General features: G+C 38.4%; 1 protein-coding gene across 1 annotated transcript; it reads right to left on the bottom strand.

Moving 5' to 3' along the window:
- Window positions 1–1,422: 1,422 nt before the first annotated feature.
- On the bottom strand, window positions 1,423–17,119 carry lrrcc1 (leucine rich repeat and coiled-coil centrosomal protein 1). Its single transcript, XM_067606296.1, has 19 exons — window positions 16,669–17,119; window positions 14,919–15,124; window positions 14,684–14,749; window positions 14,418–14,585; window positions 12,547–12,713; window positions 11,516–11,731; window positions 10,832–11,022; window positions 9,934–10,108; window positions 9,581–9,729; window positions 7,746–7,950; window positions 7,317–7,456; window positions 5,808–6,009; window positions 4,997–5,182; window positions 4,544–4,718; window positions 3,800–3,963; window positions 3,376–3,584; window positions 2,910–3,047; window positions 2,036–2,171; window positions 1,423–1,698 (listed from the first exon to the last, which is right to left on the bottom strand). The coding sequence occupies exons 1-19, from the start codon at window positions 16,710–16,712 to the stop codon at window positions 1,588–1,590; spliced, it is 3,048 nt and encodes a 1,015-aa protein (XP_067462397.1). The 5' UTR covers window positions 16,713–17,119; the 3' UTR covers window positions 1,423–1,587.

Raw genomic sequence — 17,119 nt, forward strand, 5'->3', positions numbered from 1 at the left:
ATGAAAAGTTAAAAAAAAAAAAAAAAACATGGTATCAAAATGAAATAAGTAAGTTTTATGAGATGCTTCTCAAATTCTTGACTTACTATCTTATAATTTTGACTCTAAAAGGTAAATTCTTGACTTATTAAGTTAAACGTTTGACTTGTTATCTCAGGATTTTTTTTTTTTAGTAACTCAAAATTTGGACTATTTTTTAAGTTTGACTTACATCTCATTATTTTTTACTACTTACTGTACTATCTTACAATTTAGACCTAACCTAGTATCACAATTTTGACTTACTATCTCATGAGTCTGACATACCATCTTAGAATTTTGACTTTATATCTCATAAATTTGACTTGTCTCAAAATTTTGACCTGTCATAAGTGCTTTTAATGTTATCAAGCATATCTTTTGATCTATTTTTTGTTTGTTTGTTCTGTGGTCAGGTTTTCGGGTTAAAAACCATGAACCATAAAGCTTATCGTCCACAATTTGATTCTGGCTTGAGACCCTTACATGTCATTCCCCATCTCTCTTTCTCCCATGTCATTTCTCTACTATTGATTCTTCAATAACAGCAGAAAATACTTAAAAATATTATTTTATCCTTTCCTGGTGGAAATGGTCTTCCATATTACTGAGCTAAGTGTACAATAAAATTTTTCTCCTCATAAATATTTAGCCAACAACAAAGTGACCACTTAGAAAAAGAGTCACTTTGTTTTATTTTACCAAACTGACCCTCATACTAGTTAAGAATCTTATTAAGATTTTCTACACAATTCCCAGTCACCTGTTAAACTAAAAAATACACTAATGTCTTTGCTGTCTCCAAAGGTGTCTTGTTACTTTTACCTTACCGATAAGCACTGTGCCAAAAACAACCTACAAGGTCAATGAAGTGTCATATGAGATATTACATAGAATTTATCCTGAGAAAAATGTATTTAAAAGATTAAAAACTGATATTGATTTTAGTTGTAATTTTTGTGGACTGGTCAAGTAAAGCATCTCCGATTTATTGTTTCATTGTATTTACAACTTTTTGACTCGGATATTTTTAGTGAACACTCTTTTACCCATTAGGCTCAAATAAAATTGAAGCATGATACATAAAAGAATGTTAATCATAATTTAGATGATAATTTTACTTGGAAAATATCATATTCACAAAGCAAAATGGTCAAATTCCAAGCCTATTTTTTCAATTGGTAATTAATTTAAATGTAAAAATGTTAAAAATTAGTAGTAAAAAATAATGTCTTCAATGATATTTCTTGTCTTTTCAATGCTCATTTACTTGAATTAAGATTTCTCTTCGTAGATTAATTGTTTACAGTTCTGTAATAAAATTATCCATTCACACAATTTATTTCTCATCTAGAATTTGTGTAAATACAATGTTGTTATTTGTAAGAAAAAAAGACATCAAAATATGCTCAGAGAATTTATTGGAAAATCATGATAAACTAAAAACAACAATAACTTAACATAAAAAAAATGAACACGTAAATTATTTTATTTAAAAAATACAACTGTGCTGTGTTGTCTGTGCGTTTTAATTCACACACTGACATAGCTGGAGTAACACTTCATGTGTTAAAAGTCTTTTAGTACACTGGTGAGACGTTTCATTTTCTCTTCCATGATTCTCTTGTTAGTTTCTGTCTCTTCCAGGAGCTGACGCATCTCCTCCTCCACATCAAATACCTAAAGTATGCAGACACAGACAAGCTCAGCTGCAGAAAACACATGACTGTGGGTTTCACATTCAAGCCTTTTTAGAAATTTACAATGCTTTGTTGGGTGAAATACAAATAATTAAAGCGGGCATAATTAGAGCTGAGAAACTGGCTGAAACCCATAGAGGCCAGTTTTATTCATGATATTGTTAATCTGGTGAATTTTGTGACTGCATATCTGCATAAAAGTTGTTGCATATTTGCCTCTATTCATGATTTTCAAAACATATTTTTGTTTTTGTTTGCTGGACTGCTGGAAGACAAAGATCTGCTAGATAAAGAATGGAAACTTTTCAGCAGCTTACCCTCTGATTGGCCTTCTCTATCTGTTTCTGCTTTTCATTAGCCAGTCGAAGCAGCTCAGCTTGATGGGCAGCCTGGATAGACTCCAGTTGCCGACGAAATGCATCATCCACACAGTGTAACTTCTCGACCGCATCTCTGCAGGACAGACAACCACAAATAAAACATAACGTTACATCAGGTAAAGGTAAGGCACATTAAACCTATGCAATTTTTAGGGTGGATAGAAACATAAATTAATATTTTATTTAAAATTATATCACACACCTGTATCAAGGCAACATCTCTAAAACGACCTAATCATGTTTTGGCCAAGACTTCATAAATCATATGATATTACAATTTCAAGTCTAATAAGTTCTCTATTTTTTGGATTTGGAAGAGAAATGTTCATGTTCATACATTTTGGCCGGGGCATGTATTTAACAAACGCAAAACTTTTCAAGATAAGGCATATTTGGTTTTACTTTAAGGCTTAGGGGTAAAATCATTTTATCAGCCTCCTTGACCTAGGAGATAATTCTCCTCCTCTCCTCCAGGATTTAGGAGAGCTGCGGAGCTGTCCTTACCTGTTCCCAGCAGGTGGACTGTGATAGCACAAACATGCTTGCACAGTCTGGTAGATACAGAAACACAGACTTAAGGACACTCGATTCAAAGTAACAAGCGTCCTCTGAGGTTTTGAATGCATTTAACCTTCTTGTGATGGATTCTGTCCAGAATAATCGCCCCATCTACAACGCTGTGCCTGTTAATCATGCCCTTAATTATAAACAAGCAAATACATACAAATACATACACATTTACATTTAACACTTTCAGCAGGATTCATGAATTGAGTTTTGCTCTTGTTAATTTCTCGATATTGTGACGTACTTGTGAGCTTCTGTTGCTTTATCTCTTTCTTCCAGCAGCAAGCATTCCTTGGAATCAAAGTTCTCCTTCATGCGCTTCACCTGGCTCTCTAGCCGAGTGAGCAGGTCTGCCTTCTCCTGCCATTTCTTACTAGAATCCCTAAAAGGGGAGAGAGAGAAAACATAATCAATCAATCAATTTTTATTTATATAGTGCCAAATCACAACAAAAGTCATCTCAGGGCACTTTTCACATAGAGCAGGCTAGCATCTAGACTGTACTCTTAAATTTACAGAGACCCAACAATTCCCCCCTGAGCAAGCACTTGTCAACAGCGATAGAAACCTCAAGCAGAACCTGGCTCTTTGACCTTCAATTTACTTATTACAATTGCCATGACACATTTATTATAATGCACTTTTAACTTTTAAGAGCAGAATTTTTACATGCTAAGTATGTGTAGTTGTGTTTGTGATGAGACACTTGCCTGTAAACTCTGTTGACCTCCTCAAGCTCCGCCTCCTTGTCCTCCAACTGCTGTTTCAGCTCCTCTTTGCGCAGGCTGAGATGTTCCAGCCTCTCCCTGAGCTCAGCCAGCTGAGCTGTTTCCTCCTCAAGCTGCTGCTGGAACTTCTTCTGGGCCTGGATCAGCTCCTCGCGCAGCCTGCGGATCTGCTCGTCACGCTCCTGCAAGGCCTAAACAACAGGAAACCAGAAGAGAAATAGAAACTGCCTCAGCATATCTCAAGGTAAAAATAGGATAAAATGGATAGATACAAACACCAAGGAACATACAATGCCATGATAAAATGCACAAATATAAAAGTTGACATTCTTGTAGAATGTTTTTTAAGTTTTTTTTGCTGTTTTACTCTTACTTCACCAAACTGATTTCAATAGTGTCCTGCTACCTCTTTGAGTTTGCGGATGGTTTCTGTCTGGTCTTCAATGATTCTGGTCTTGATTTTGAGGGCATCGTTGTCCCTCTCATTCTGTTTCTTCTGTGTCTCCAGCTCAGTGCCCAGCACCTCTATCCTGGCCTCCAGGCGTCCACGGTCCTGAGCTAGAGATGCTCCTAGTAAAAAAAACACAAGAAAATGTAAATTAGATTTCATCTCTCACAAGAGCAATTATTGTGAAACTGTACTATAAACTTTATTCTTTTGCCTATTATTCTTTTGTCTATATTTATACATTTTATTCAGTGTTAAAATATTTCTGTATTTCTATTATGTTTTAATGGATTTTATTGCTTTATATAATTGATTAAAAATTTCTGTGTTTTGCTACCGTGTACAAAGAAAAGTATGTGTCTCCCAAATAACCACTAGATGGCAGGCTTTACTTTAAACAGATGAAATAAAAAATCAGCACACACAGTTTTAAACCGAACAGCTGCTGCCTTCTTCATACTTCATACACTTTCTCCATAGGAAAATCTCCAAGATGTTAACAGTGACTCACTTTACCCAGGGCAAATATGCAGCATCCACCTGGCAAATGCATTATTAGTAGAGTAGGACAGACTCAGAGAAGACCTACACTAGAATTTCTCAATAAACAACTGAAACTGGCCGTCAGTGTGTGTCATGCACTATAAGGATCACTGAAAGCAACAACAGTGAACAGAAAGTGCCCTCATGAATGTCTCCCACCTTGCTGAGCGAGCTCCTGGCCCCAGATCCTCCTCTCTGCCCTAAGGCCGTCTATCACCGACTCCTGAGCTGTGAGTTGAGACAACAGTCGAGCCTTGTCTTTCTTAAGCAACTCAAGCTGCAGGGTGAGATGCCGGTCCTGCTCCACCTCTGTTTCCAAAGAATGCAGACGGCTCTGGCAGAGGGACAGGCACAGAGACAGTATTAATGATCAACAGCCATCTGTCATGGCAGACAGATGGAGAGACAGCTGGACCATTCAGTATTCCATGGTGTCTCAAATTAGTCTCTTACAGGCTCAGGCTGAGCAATATTTGACTGATGCCCAGAACTTATCAACTCTATCTTAGACATAATGTGACTTTACAAACCTGATCAAGGTATTTGCTCTTAATTTAAGTGCTAATGGAAAAAATCTGACAGACGTCTCACTGTTTTAATCTGGTGGTGTACCTTTAGTTCAGTGACAGCATCTTTCTTTGCTTTGATGAGCTCAGAAATACGATTCTTCTGTTCCTTGACCATGGCTGTGAGCTCCTGCACAAGAGAGCCGGATTTTTGCTCTCTTTGCTGGGACTGGCCGAGGGTCGCCTTGAGCTCCAAAAGCTCTGCAGTCATCTGATCACACGCCTCCTTTACCTACAAGAAGTAGAGTGAGGATGTGGAGGTGAATGTGAATATAGACATCTAAAAGACTTTGGTCCAAGCATTACCTGAATTGACAATTCTATCAATCAATGTCACATTTGAGATCTGACAGAACGGGTTTTAGGGGTCATGGATTTATAGAAAGCAATCTTTTAAAAGTTTCCATGAGTGAGGGTCTGGTTGGCAATCTGTATCTCATTCAGAATTTCCAAAGTGTCAAAAGTTTGAAGACTTAAAGTAGCAAATCGTGCAAGCAGTAGCAATCAAGAATAAGATTATATTTTGTGCAAAGGCTGAATGAAATCTGTAACCATATGGGGAAAGTACAGACCGATTCAAATTCAATCCCTTTGTATAGCACTCTTCCTCTGGCAATCACAGACTACTTGTCCAGAGTCAAATGATCCTAATTCAATCTCAGCTTTCACCATCAGGCTGAAAAAAATCCACTAAGTCTATTTATATTGGGGTCAATTCCCGTTCAATCATTTCCTTCTTACTGGACACAGAAATCATTTCAGCTGGACTGTACAGAGAATGTAGAGTAAGATTTAGGACGACGACACTTTAGTGATTACAGGCCATCTGTATGGCTGGCGCCCATCTTTCAGCAGACCTCATAGAAGCGAGCAGCCTCGATGGTTAGTGCCATGCGGAACTCATCCTCCAGAGCAGCGTACTCTTTCCTGCCCTCTGCCAGTTTCTCCTCCAGCTCCGCCTCCCTGGTGGCATGTCTCTGTTCCACTAATGCTACTTCTTTAGCGACTGCCTCACGGAAATCCACCCCTCCCGGCTGCAACCGCAAGTCCAGCTGTTTTCTGTGGAAAGAATGCAAACAAGTGAGGATAGTACGTTGCCCTTTTTAAACAGGCTCCTGGTCCATAGCCTTTATGTTATGGTAATTTAAAGGTGAAAATGTATGTTTAAGGTAAATTTAAATACAGTAAATTGAGGGCTCACTTAACAGGAAATTGTACAAAAAAGTTTAAAGCTTCTGGAAATTTGGCTTGAAATAGTAATGCATATCTGAAATCTGAGTGAAAATAAATGTTCATAACTATTAGAAAACCTAGTTCAAAAAACCTGTAGGTGTGTAGGTGTGGCACATCGCATTTTGATTGACACCTACACCGGCTACTGGGGGCTGGCTAACTACAGTAGCTAACAACTGGGTTTCCATGGTGCAGAGCCGTGATTCTAACTCACTGAGCCTCGCCTCCAACACGGTATATATACAACATTTATTACATGTACCATTATCACTAAAGGAGGCAGGAGAATAGTTAAAGAGCAAGAGAGAGCACAAGAGCGAAAGGGAGAGAGGGAAGCCATCACTAACAGTTAAGCTGAAGTAACTAGCAAATCTGAAAAGCATCTTAACAACTGTGTGATTAGCGAGAAAGTTGCTAAAAGGAGAGAGCTAAGAGTGCTTGAGCGGAACTAGAGTATATTTAAATGTACAGCAGGAAGTTAGCGGCAGTAATGAAGAATATAGCAAAATTAACTGGGTTGAGATGCAGAAACGCTAACGCTACCAATGAAACAGAGACTCCAGCAACCGGAAATGAGACAATATGCTTACCGCAGCACGTCACGTCGGTTATGACTAGTTTGCAGAATTTATTGTGTAATTTTTGTACTAAATGTCTGAGCATAACCACACCCAATTCAAACCCAATATCAGGAAAGTTTACAAACACTTAAATCACAATCGTTCATATTTGGATTAAAACTAATTTCCAATACTTTTTAGATTATGTACGTACGACCCTAAATTACTGACTAAATAAGCAATAATCAAAGTTTGGAAAAAAAAATAAACATCCGGTCTGTGGATATTATTTATTACGATGTTAAACACTCAAAAAATTCAGCAGATCTGATTCATCAGGACTGTACAGATATGGTTTGCTCAGATTTGATTTGACAGTGCAGGTAACAGAAACAGAAACAACCCACACACTATCATCAGTATTTTATATTATTTAACTTTGGATGAAATCTGTTGCATCCATGACCCCCTTACTGATTGAGAAAATAGATTTTTAGGGCATTTAAAATGGGATAAAGTTGATATTGAGCATGCCTTCTTCCAGTGATTCAGAATAAAAAGCTTCAGGCGTACCTGTGCTCTTGTTCCCTGGACGCCAGCAGTTCATGTAACTGCTGTAGTTTGTCTTTGTGCTGGCGCACTGAAGCTCTCTGGATATCCACCTCCCTCTTCAGAGCTGCTGCCTTGTTCTCCAGCTCCAGGTGCCGCTTCATCTGAGGAAAGTCAGCACATGATTTATCGAAGCCTGTCACATTGAACTATCTCTGTTGAATCATTTTATCTGTTTGTATTCATTCACTCTGCATGCTGGGTGATGGAACTACTGCACTGGTATAAACAGAAATGATAGTGATATAGGGAGTTCAGTGGTACAGCAGATACAGAATGATAGATGATTCTAAATTAACTTGTTCTGGTGGCGTCATTGGTATTCTATGTTGAGAATTTAAAATCGATCGTTATTAAAACAGTGATACAGGTATACGAAACTAGCTACTGTACCTCCTCAGCCTGCTGACGAGCCCTGAGCGTCTCACCATGGGAGATGCTTTCCTCCAGTCTGTGCAGTGCAGTCTTATGTTGTTCTTCACTGCTGCGGGCCTGCTCCAGCTGCTGGATTAGGGACTGACACCTCCCCTCCAGCTCCTCAACACGAGTCTGCAGTTCAGAGCGCCCTGATCGCTCCTTTAGCAACAAATCTTTCAGTCTGGATGGAGAAAAACCATGACGTAGCAGTCCTTACTTAAGCAGCACGTATGAAAAATTAGAAGAGTAGAAGGCATAATACTCCAAATGTGTATTTACTCTACACGGGAGAATAAATAGAATAGGAAACTATCTACAGTTTTGTGATGGCCTTGTGTGTGGTCTGTGTTTTATCTTGCAGAGTTATAAATGTGATAGCCAGTGAACCTGGAGAAATCTTACATTGTAACATAATCAAAATCTAATCTCAAGGGAGAGAAAATGTAAATATGGTGAAAATGAAAACAGGTGAAAATGATTATACAAAAATTAACCTTGGGGAAAAGAAAAAGGCAAGATAAAAGTTTGCACACAGTACAATCACACAGCAACCTCCAGGGCTGCAGTTCCTCAAATGGCCACTTGAGGCTCCAAAAGCGAGACAGTCCGGTCAGTCCCCATAGAACCCTATGTTAAAATGCCCAACTTTACAGCAGAGATAAGCATGTTTACAGCCTGGTACAAACCGTCTACGTCTCAATAGATAATTTCCCCTTTCATGACAACTGGACGGGAGGTGAACTATTTCATAACTCGTAACCCGTTTCATTTTTATTAAGCCGTAAAGTTATGCATAGTTACGGACGTGGCTGCTTTGAGTGAGAGGTCGCACTGACAAGATCGTGACAGCTGGAGCCGGCCACTTCAAAGCTTCAAAACCGTTCTATAGAAACCAATGGGTGATGACATGGTGGCTACGACCATTTTTTTTTTTTTTTTTTTTTTTTTTTACAGTCTATGAGTACAACTAAACTAGACAACTGTTGGACCATCTCATATACAGTCATTCCCTCTTTAGATTTGCCATGATGAGCCATTTCTCTGTAATCTGTCTCCTGATGAGCAAGGGAGTCAACAGTAACAGCTGTGTTCAGTACCATTAGAAAGTGACAGTTAAGATTGATTCATGTAATACTGCTGACATATGCTTGTCATCGTGCTTCTAATTACAACCATAATGCAGATTTATCGAAGCAGGGTGTGATGCAAGTAAGGACAGTGCACAAGATAGCTACACCTGGCTCTCTGGCACTATCTGTGCAGTGCAGAAGCAAGGACGCTCTCAGCCACATGTGTAGGGATAGAGATAGGAATATTTAATTATAGATAATTATAGCCGCTGGAATTTAAATATAAGGTTTAAAAAGCATGATGGGTGCATAGGTTAATGATCCTAATACTAAATAGCTTTATTATCACACACAACTGCAGGCATACTTTAAGGTTTTGGGGTAATGTGTGCTTGATTTCATGAGAGGCTATGGGACAATGATAGTGAGGAATTTTAATGGTGGGATGGATACTCATTGTTCAAGAATGAGACAAGCAGCAGGCCCTGGTCTCAGGAGAGCCAATACAAAAGATGAAGAGGGTAGAAATGGATGAGAATCCATTATGCAGTTGACAACTGAAATCCACAGAGACAAGTTCAATTATCCCTTTTCATCATGATATCTGCTTTAGAGCTGCTGAGCCTATTCATGTGCAAGTTTGTGTGCATCTGTGCATGTGAGCATGTACTGTGTGTGTGTGTGTGTGTGTGTGTGTGTGTGTGTGTGTGTGTGTGTGTGTCCAACCAGTTATCCTCTAACCTGTCTGTGGTGTGCAGGGCCATGCTCTGCAGGTCTTTTTCCTCGCTGACCTTTGTCTGCAGGCACTTTAGCTCCTCTGTTAGCTTCCTCACAGCCTGCTCGGCCTTCCAGCGTCTTTCCCTTTCCTGGTCACGCTCCTCCACAATAGTCTGCACATATACAAAAACAAAAATACACATAGATTAAAACAGAAAGGAATACAACTGGAAGTCTGCTTTTACAGAGAAACTCACAGGGGATTTCTAATTTCCTCTTGTGTAGGGGAAAAACCTTTTTTTATATACACATAACACATTAATTCAATAAAAATAGAAGCTGTCATTCAGTCTGCAGGGGACCTATCCATTCTGTACCCTGTAGGTTTCCTGCTCCTCAGTAGACTTGGTTTTCACATCGCCTGAGGCCTTAGCAGCTCTCAGTGGTCCCCTCCTTGCTGGCCCCGCTGCGTCTGCACCCCTTGCACTCCCAGCCTTCCCTCTGGGCTCTACAGCAGACTTTGAACTCTTCTGTTTATGATTCTCCTGATCGCTGCACATAAAAACAAATCACAGGTATTGAACCAGCTGTAAATTGATCATAAACAGCCCTCTAGCAAATGTCTGGCTCTATAAAGGTCAAAGCAGATGACTTACCTACTTTTACAGGTAAGCACACTTTAAATTGAATTTTGCGCTAATATTTAAAAATCACCTTGCTTTTGATGAGGACAGTTGGGAGGTTACATAAGTTAAATTACTGAATCTTAAGCACATGTCATCAGTGGCTGATGAAGTAAAATGAGGGGGTAGACCACAGAGGCACGGTCGTTAATCATGGGAGAGAGATGACAGTTGTAATTTCTAACATAGAGGAGGAAAGTTCACAACATCGCTCAGAGAGGAAAATTCATCATCTCCTTTCAACTGAGAGGGAAAAGGACTTCCTCTATCATCAAGATACCTGATGATATTAGGTTGATGCATGCAAAAGAAAATGGAAATATCCATCACTGCATATTGTGTTTGATTATTATGAATGTAGATATTGTCAATTACTTCATCATAAACACTTCTGCCTCAGCAAACTTTGGCAAGTGTATGAATTTGAATATCATCGCTCAAAGATAAACTCTATAATGTTGTTTTAACGTCCAATAGTGCTTAGAAATTTCTTGATCTGAACACAGGTGAATCAGCAGTTGACAGACATGTAAACATTATTTCAACACCAAACAGTTAACCTAAGTACTAAAGAGGCAGGCACAGAAATCACCTGTCTGATCTCCTGCCTTTGTTCTCCTTCGTGGTCCTTGTTGTTATGCTGTTACGATGCTTTGGGATCCTGGTGCGCCTCCGGTTTTCCTTCCCGCTGTCACACTCGCTCTCTGACGTGCGGTCTGTGTCCCTCTTGGCTTTGCGTACTGTCACCACAGGATGGCTACTGGATTTGTCACCCGCAGGGACCTGTGTAAATATGGCAAAAATGCTCATAATACGTGAGGGGATACAATAATTATTGAGCAGACTACATGTTGGGATGAGTAAAAACTAAACAAAAGATTCAAGAGACATACAGTGAATGAATATGCCACAGCAGTAACATGAATTGGAACTCTTTTAAAAATGTGTTTACCTAATTAAAGTATAAGAACTTCACACAAAAGGTGTGACAATTATTATCTATATACCGCAAGAACTGACAAATTAAGCAATTCCAAAATGCATCTTTAAGAAAGAATACTGTCTTAAATGTGAAAATGCTAAAATACTGCCATTGGTAATATTTTGTGATTTATAACCTGTTATTGCACTGCAGACTAAGTATTATTGTTTTTTATCTAAAATAAAACCCAACAATAATTTCATCTCTGTTATATATTATCCCACTGACTGTATATCTCGCACAAACACTTCTTATTAAATGACTCATTGGCTTTCAGCAGTGTTAAATAAGCACCTGCAGGACGAGCTGGGACACCTGGTGCTCCAGTTTCCTGATGCGTTGTTCATTAACGGGGTCTGCTGGATCAGCCACAGCGGAGGGAACCTGCTGGAAGCGCTGCCTATCTGGTTGCGCAACTGGATCTGTGATTGTTTCAGAGGCAATCCGCTGACGAAACTGGGTCAGAACCTCATCGATGCGGGGTGTGGTGAGGGGGACATTCCCTATAACCTGCAGAGAAACTTAAATTGTATTTTATTTTCATTTGACTGAGGATATAGTCTTATTTTAGGGTCCCCGCTGTGACACAGAATTACATGACATTTCTGGGACTTTCCTGAAGTCAGGAAATGAGATTCCTTTCTCAGTTTAGAGTTGGTGGAACAGAAAACAGATGGAAATTTCCACCTTGTGCAAAGAATGTGAAAAGTACTGCAGGTATTTGTGACGGGATCACATTCCCTCACTATCACTGTATAAATCCATAAATTACATAATTCCAGTTATTCATTGACTAGTGGGAATTTAAAACAGACTGGAATATAGGAAAGTACAGTGGCTCAGTGATCAGCACTGCTGCCTCACTGCAATATAGTCCTGAGTAAGTAAGTCTTTCCAACTTTATACCTCAGGATTATATAACTGTGGCTTTTCTCACATTTTAAAAGTCAGTGGTCAGGAACTGCAGAGGGTAATCACACAATTTTTTCTTCTTACTGTGTCTGAACTTTCCAGATCCAAATATACAGAAGTGGAATCCAATTCAATGATGTTATATTTTGGATACAAAATGCCACATTCATGAATTTGAAGACACAGCAATATTTACCTACAGTATTTAAAGTCCTCTTCATCCAGGTGTGGATACAGTACTTCTGTATTATGGAGCTTCTTATGCATAACATGGAGTGTTATTGTGTAATTATGATATTTTTCCACAAGGTAATACTAATGAAATCACTGGAATATGGTCATTTTATAGCAACAGACATTATGAGAATTACAACTCAATAAATTAATTGTAATATGATGCCATTTAAATTTACCGCTTCATTGCGACTAGTGTCTGAGGAGAGCAGGAGGTCCACGTAGTCTTCAAGACCAGGGATATCCAGGGGACTGTTTATCCCTGGATATGATGGATTTCCCAGCCGGTCCAGGCCATCCAGAACGGAGATCTGTGGCAACGACTGCATAACAATCTCCCTGTAACCTGCAGCAGGACAACACACATATATCAAGTAAACCTAACCAGTCTAGAGCTGTGTGACTGTCCACAAATACATTCTTATTACATTATTCAAAGTGCTGTATGTCAAATCAGTGGTATATATGACCTACCTAAAACGTCATGCGTTACAGTGGTTATTGATGTATGAAATCAAATAATCTATAAATAAATGAATAACATCTCTTCTGTACATGCTATCCTAATATGCACTTATTGATGTAGCTTAATTAATGAGAACTGAGCACCGTTAATATAAACTCATATTGACAGTGAGAGTTGTAAGAATGCTTTAAGTGCGCCCTCATGGATTAAAACACATGCTTTCAACACATCTTGCTGCAAATAAATCATAAACAGGAAGACATGGGTAATGGGTGCAGAGTATAAGCTAAAGGAAAACACTGCAAGGATTTTTACATTCATATGACTGCTGTCAATCCAATTACGAACAGACACAGGCAGAAAAATAGATCACAATGATCACTATCAGGTGCTCCTAATTTGACTACCACTGATTTTCATTGTGCTTTCATTACAGACAATACCGGGGAGGGTTATGAGTCAGTTGTTTTGCAAAATCTAATGATTATCCTCTGGATTAGTGAGTGATTCATCAAAAACAAAAATGTAAAGATCTGCCAGTTGTAGCACACACAGCTTAAATCTATTATTACAATTTATATATTATTATATGTTTATCATGATGTAGTACATTTTCTTCAAAATCAATTAAGAAACTTTTAATGAATAAGCCAGAATGTCTGTCAGTAATGTCATTAATCTGGAAGCAAAGTAAATATGTGATAAATCAGAGTATTGTATCACATTGATGCAAAAATCCTATAAAATATTCAATATGATCATAGAGCGATCCTGCTCATTGATACTAAAGGGATAGCTGCCGCAATATAAACAGTATGACAAAATCTCCTTAAGTTTTTATCGTCTCATGTTATATCATCATATCACTTTACCCCTATGTCCTACACATAAAATGTTTCATGTAGAAGTATTTACAGTATGTACAGTATACACAAACAAACTCATTTTCAGCAGCTATGGTGATATGTACTAGAGGTAGGGTAGTTTTAAAATGAACAATCTCTCTGTACCGCAATCTACTCGGCAGCTGTGTGCTACTGTATGCTACTCTGCCAACTCAAGTGCTGTATATTAGCACATGGATACCTGAAACAGCTTCAGAGGGCATAATCAAACAAAGTATAAAAAAACAATACTATTAATTAATTACTTTTTTTGCATTATGTTGTGTTTAGTTTGTGTTGTGATGTGTATTTCTCTCCTGGAGACCATTTAAGTTTTATTTTTTTTGCACATCAGCTAACATGTACTGATATATCAGTAATATAAGGTAATATACTGGTCTTAAAACTACTGTACTCCAATATAGGGGTGGGCTGCTGGACGATATATACTGTGAGACTATATAAATTTGTCAACCATCAGAGATTTTGCCACACTGTTAATACAGTGGTAGCTCTACCTCTAATATCTATGGGTTTATTAGACCATTGTGGGCAATGTTGCAAATTATTTACATTTTTTCTGAATGTGATGAAGTACCTTGGTTTGTCAATTCCGCAAAATTTAATGTATCATCATCAAAGTAACATATACAGTAACAGAGGATTTTATATACTCCAAATTAACATTTTTGTATCTTACCTGGCGACCTACAGATGGGGTTGTCTCTGCCATCCTGACTCAAAGTGACCTCACTTAAAGCTTGCAATCCCAGCAGGCACTGCAGGAGGTGATCGATACTGTGCAGGTGGTTGCTATGGAGACTCAGGTGCTTCAGCTTGTACTCCGTGCCATGAAGATACAACAAGCCTAATGAGCACATGAGAATCAACACCACTGATGTGTCAATCATCCGTTAGTCCTTTGATTTGAGTGTAGAAAAAGACCTCAGTCAGAGTTCAACTCACCAGTAAGGTTATTTATCTGATTGTAGGACAAGTTTAATCTAGTTAAATTCACGAGGCCATTCAGTCCTGTGGTGCAGGGAGGGGAAATTAACAAGTGAGTGATTCTACAGATCATAAAGCAGTGGCAGCACTGTCAGAGTAAACACAAGACTCGGTAATGAAGAATTATCATTTGGGGAACACCCAATGTGCTGAAACAATTACTGTCCAAGTAAAATGGTGACTAAAGACTCACCCTCAACCTCGGTGATTGTGTTGCAGGATAAATTTAGAGTCCTCAGGGATGTGAGAGAACTGAGACCTTCAATCTTAGAAATGCAATTTGAGGAAAGGTCCAAGTGCCTCAGGTGCCAAGCTGAGGTCAGACCCTCAATCCTTGGGATGTGATTGCAGTGCAGATTGAGTGATGTTACAGTGGGACGCAGGGGGACATCCAGCAGACTAGACAGAAGGCAACGAGGTGAGACAACATAGTTACCGTGGAAGATAACATTTTGGTGTACATGGTGCCCAAACCCTGCAGGAAAATTTGCCTAAACATTGTAGGGCAGCAACTAATGATTCTTTTTATTCTCAATAAAACTGTAGATTAATTTTTTGAGTAGTTGATTCATTGTTTAGTCCAAAACTCTTTATAATTGTAAATAAATAAATAAATAAAAAGAGCTCAAGGTTACATCTTAATATGTCTAATTTTGTCTTACAGACAGATATTCAATTTAAAATTATATAAACACAGAAAAGCAGCAAATCTTGACATCAAAGAAGCTGGAACAAGATCTTTTTAATCTGGTTTTTAATGTGGGATAATCCAACATTGTCAACTCGTTTTCATCTTTGCTATTTATATTTATTTCCCCTGATTAGTTTATTGGTATTGTTTTTAATGATTTATCTCATTGTTATCAAGCATTTTATTCGTGGATATTGTTTGTTTCCATTTTTGCAGTTTCGAGATACCTGTATTTTACTTGAGTACCTCAGTTTTACTTTTAGTCCACTACATTTATCTGTTATAATTACTGGTTACTTTGCAGATTCAAATTTTACATTTTGACTAGACACATTAACACACTGCTTGCACATGAATGCATCAGTAATAACCTCATAAACATAACACTGGCAAGAGCCACTCTGTTGTGTAATGAGTACTTTTATATTTAAACTACTAGTTTTAATGCTACTGGAGTATTTTCAATTTGTGGCAATGTCAGTGCACTTTTACCTAAAGGATAGGTTCATAATTTTTTCAAGTCTGTCTTAAAACATAAATCAGGTGCCCATTTGAACACTAAAAGAGGTTTTCCTTGCTGTAATCATTCCTCCTGTTCATGCTGATCCCTTTCAATTTCAGTGATGAGGGCCATATTCCACAGTGTGTCCACACAGTCTTGTGCAAAAATGTATTTTACAGTTTATCTGAAGCTTATATGAGGCTTCTGCAGTCTGAGTTAGTCATATCAAGTGGATATCTGCCACATTTACGGTCTTTTTTAGCATAAAATTCCCTCTTTGTGTTTCCCTGTTGAGCTGCGTTGGAAGTATAGTAACAAAAAGAGGGACTTTGGCAAAAAAAGGATGTAACTTTGAAACATATCTACTTGATTTGACTCATTTGGACGGTTGGAGCTTCATATTAGCTTCAGGTAAACTTTTGAATACATTTTTGTACAGAGGGAGGCTTGTGGATTTCGCACCCCATCACTTAAGCTCACATTGTAAGCTCATTACGAAGGGATCTTCTAATGGCCAGTATGAACAGGAGGGATATTATGGCAAGAAAGACCTATTTCAATGTTCATTTAGGCTCCTGACTGTTTTAAGACAGACTTGAAAAATTGTAACCTCGTCCTTTAGTTTAAGCTGGGAATCAGTGGCTTAAATTGACCCAACACAATAAATTCAACGTTTTAAACAAAAAAGGACAGTACAAGCTCTAAGTTAACTATAAAAAGCATGAAAAGATCTGTGATTAGTTGCGTTACCTTGTTATATTCTTGTTGATAAGACTCAGCTCCTTGTCTCCCATAACGACAACATTCAGCTGCCGTTATTTAACGTTACCTGCTTAATGTTAGCTGTGTAACTGTTAAAGTCTGCAAATAACAAAACAAAATAACCTACCACTGCTGTCTTATCAGGCAAAATGAGTGGGAAATCTGCTGAAAAATAGCAAACAAACATTCAAATCTTTAGCTAAGTTACCGAGCAGCCTAGCAAAAGTTTACTAGCGATCGAGCTCAGAGGAGGAACAACTCATATGAACCGTCTACAAGCTACAGTTACGACTGCTGGAACAACTAACAAGAGTCCGTTATGTTTTCTAAAACAGCCCAAATATACGTATCGTGAGGTTGTAACAACACTTTGTTGTTGTTTAGAATCCCTTGTCGGAGTTGAACTCGGCGCGTCAGGCGTCGTACTTCCTGTTTACAT

The sequence above is a fragment of the Thunnus thynnus genome, chromosome 12, assembly GCF_963924715.1.
Source record: "Thunnus thynnus chromosome 12, fThuThy2.1, whole genome shotgun sequence".
Lineage (NCBI taxonomy): Eukaryota > Metazoa > Chordata > Actinopteri > Scombriformes > Scombridae > Thunnus > Thunnus thynnus.

Coding starts and splice junctions, on each gene's coding strand:
- lrrcc1 (XM_067606296.1), bottom strand. CDS start 16,712: ATGGGAGACAAGGAGCTGAGTCTTATCAACAAGAATATAACAAG. Junction 12,714..14,417: donor CCCCATCTGTAGGTCGCCAG/GTAAGATACAAA, acceptor GTCCTGCTGCAG/GTTACAGGGAGATTGTTATG. Junction 7,457..7,745: donor CTCGTCAGCAGGCTGAGGAG/GTACAGTAGCTA, acceptor GACTTTCCTCAG/ATGAAGCGGCACCTGGAGCT.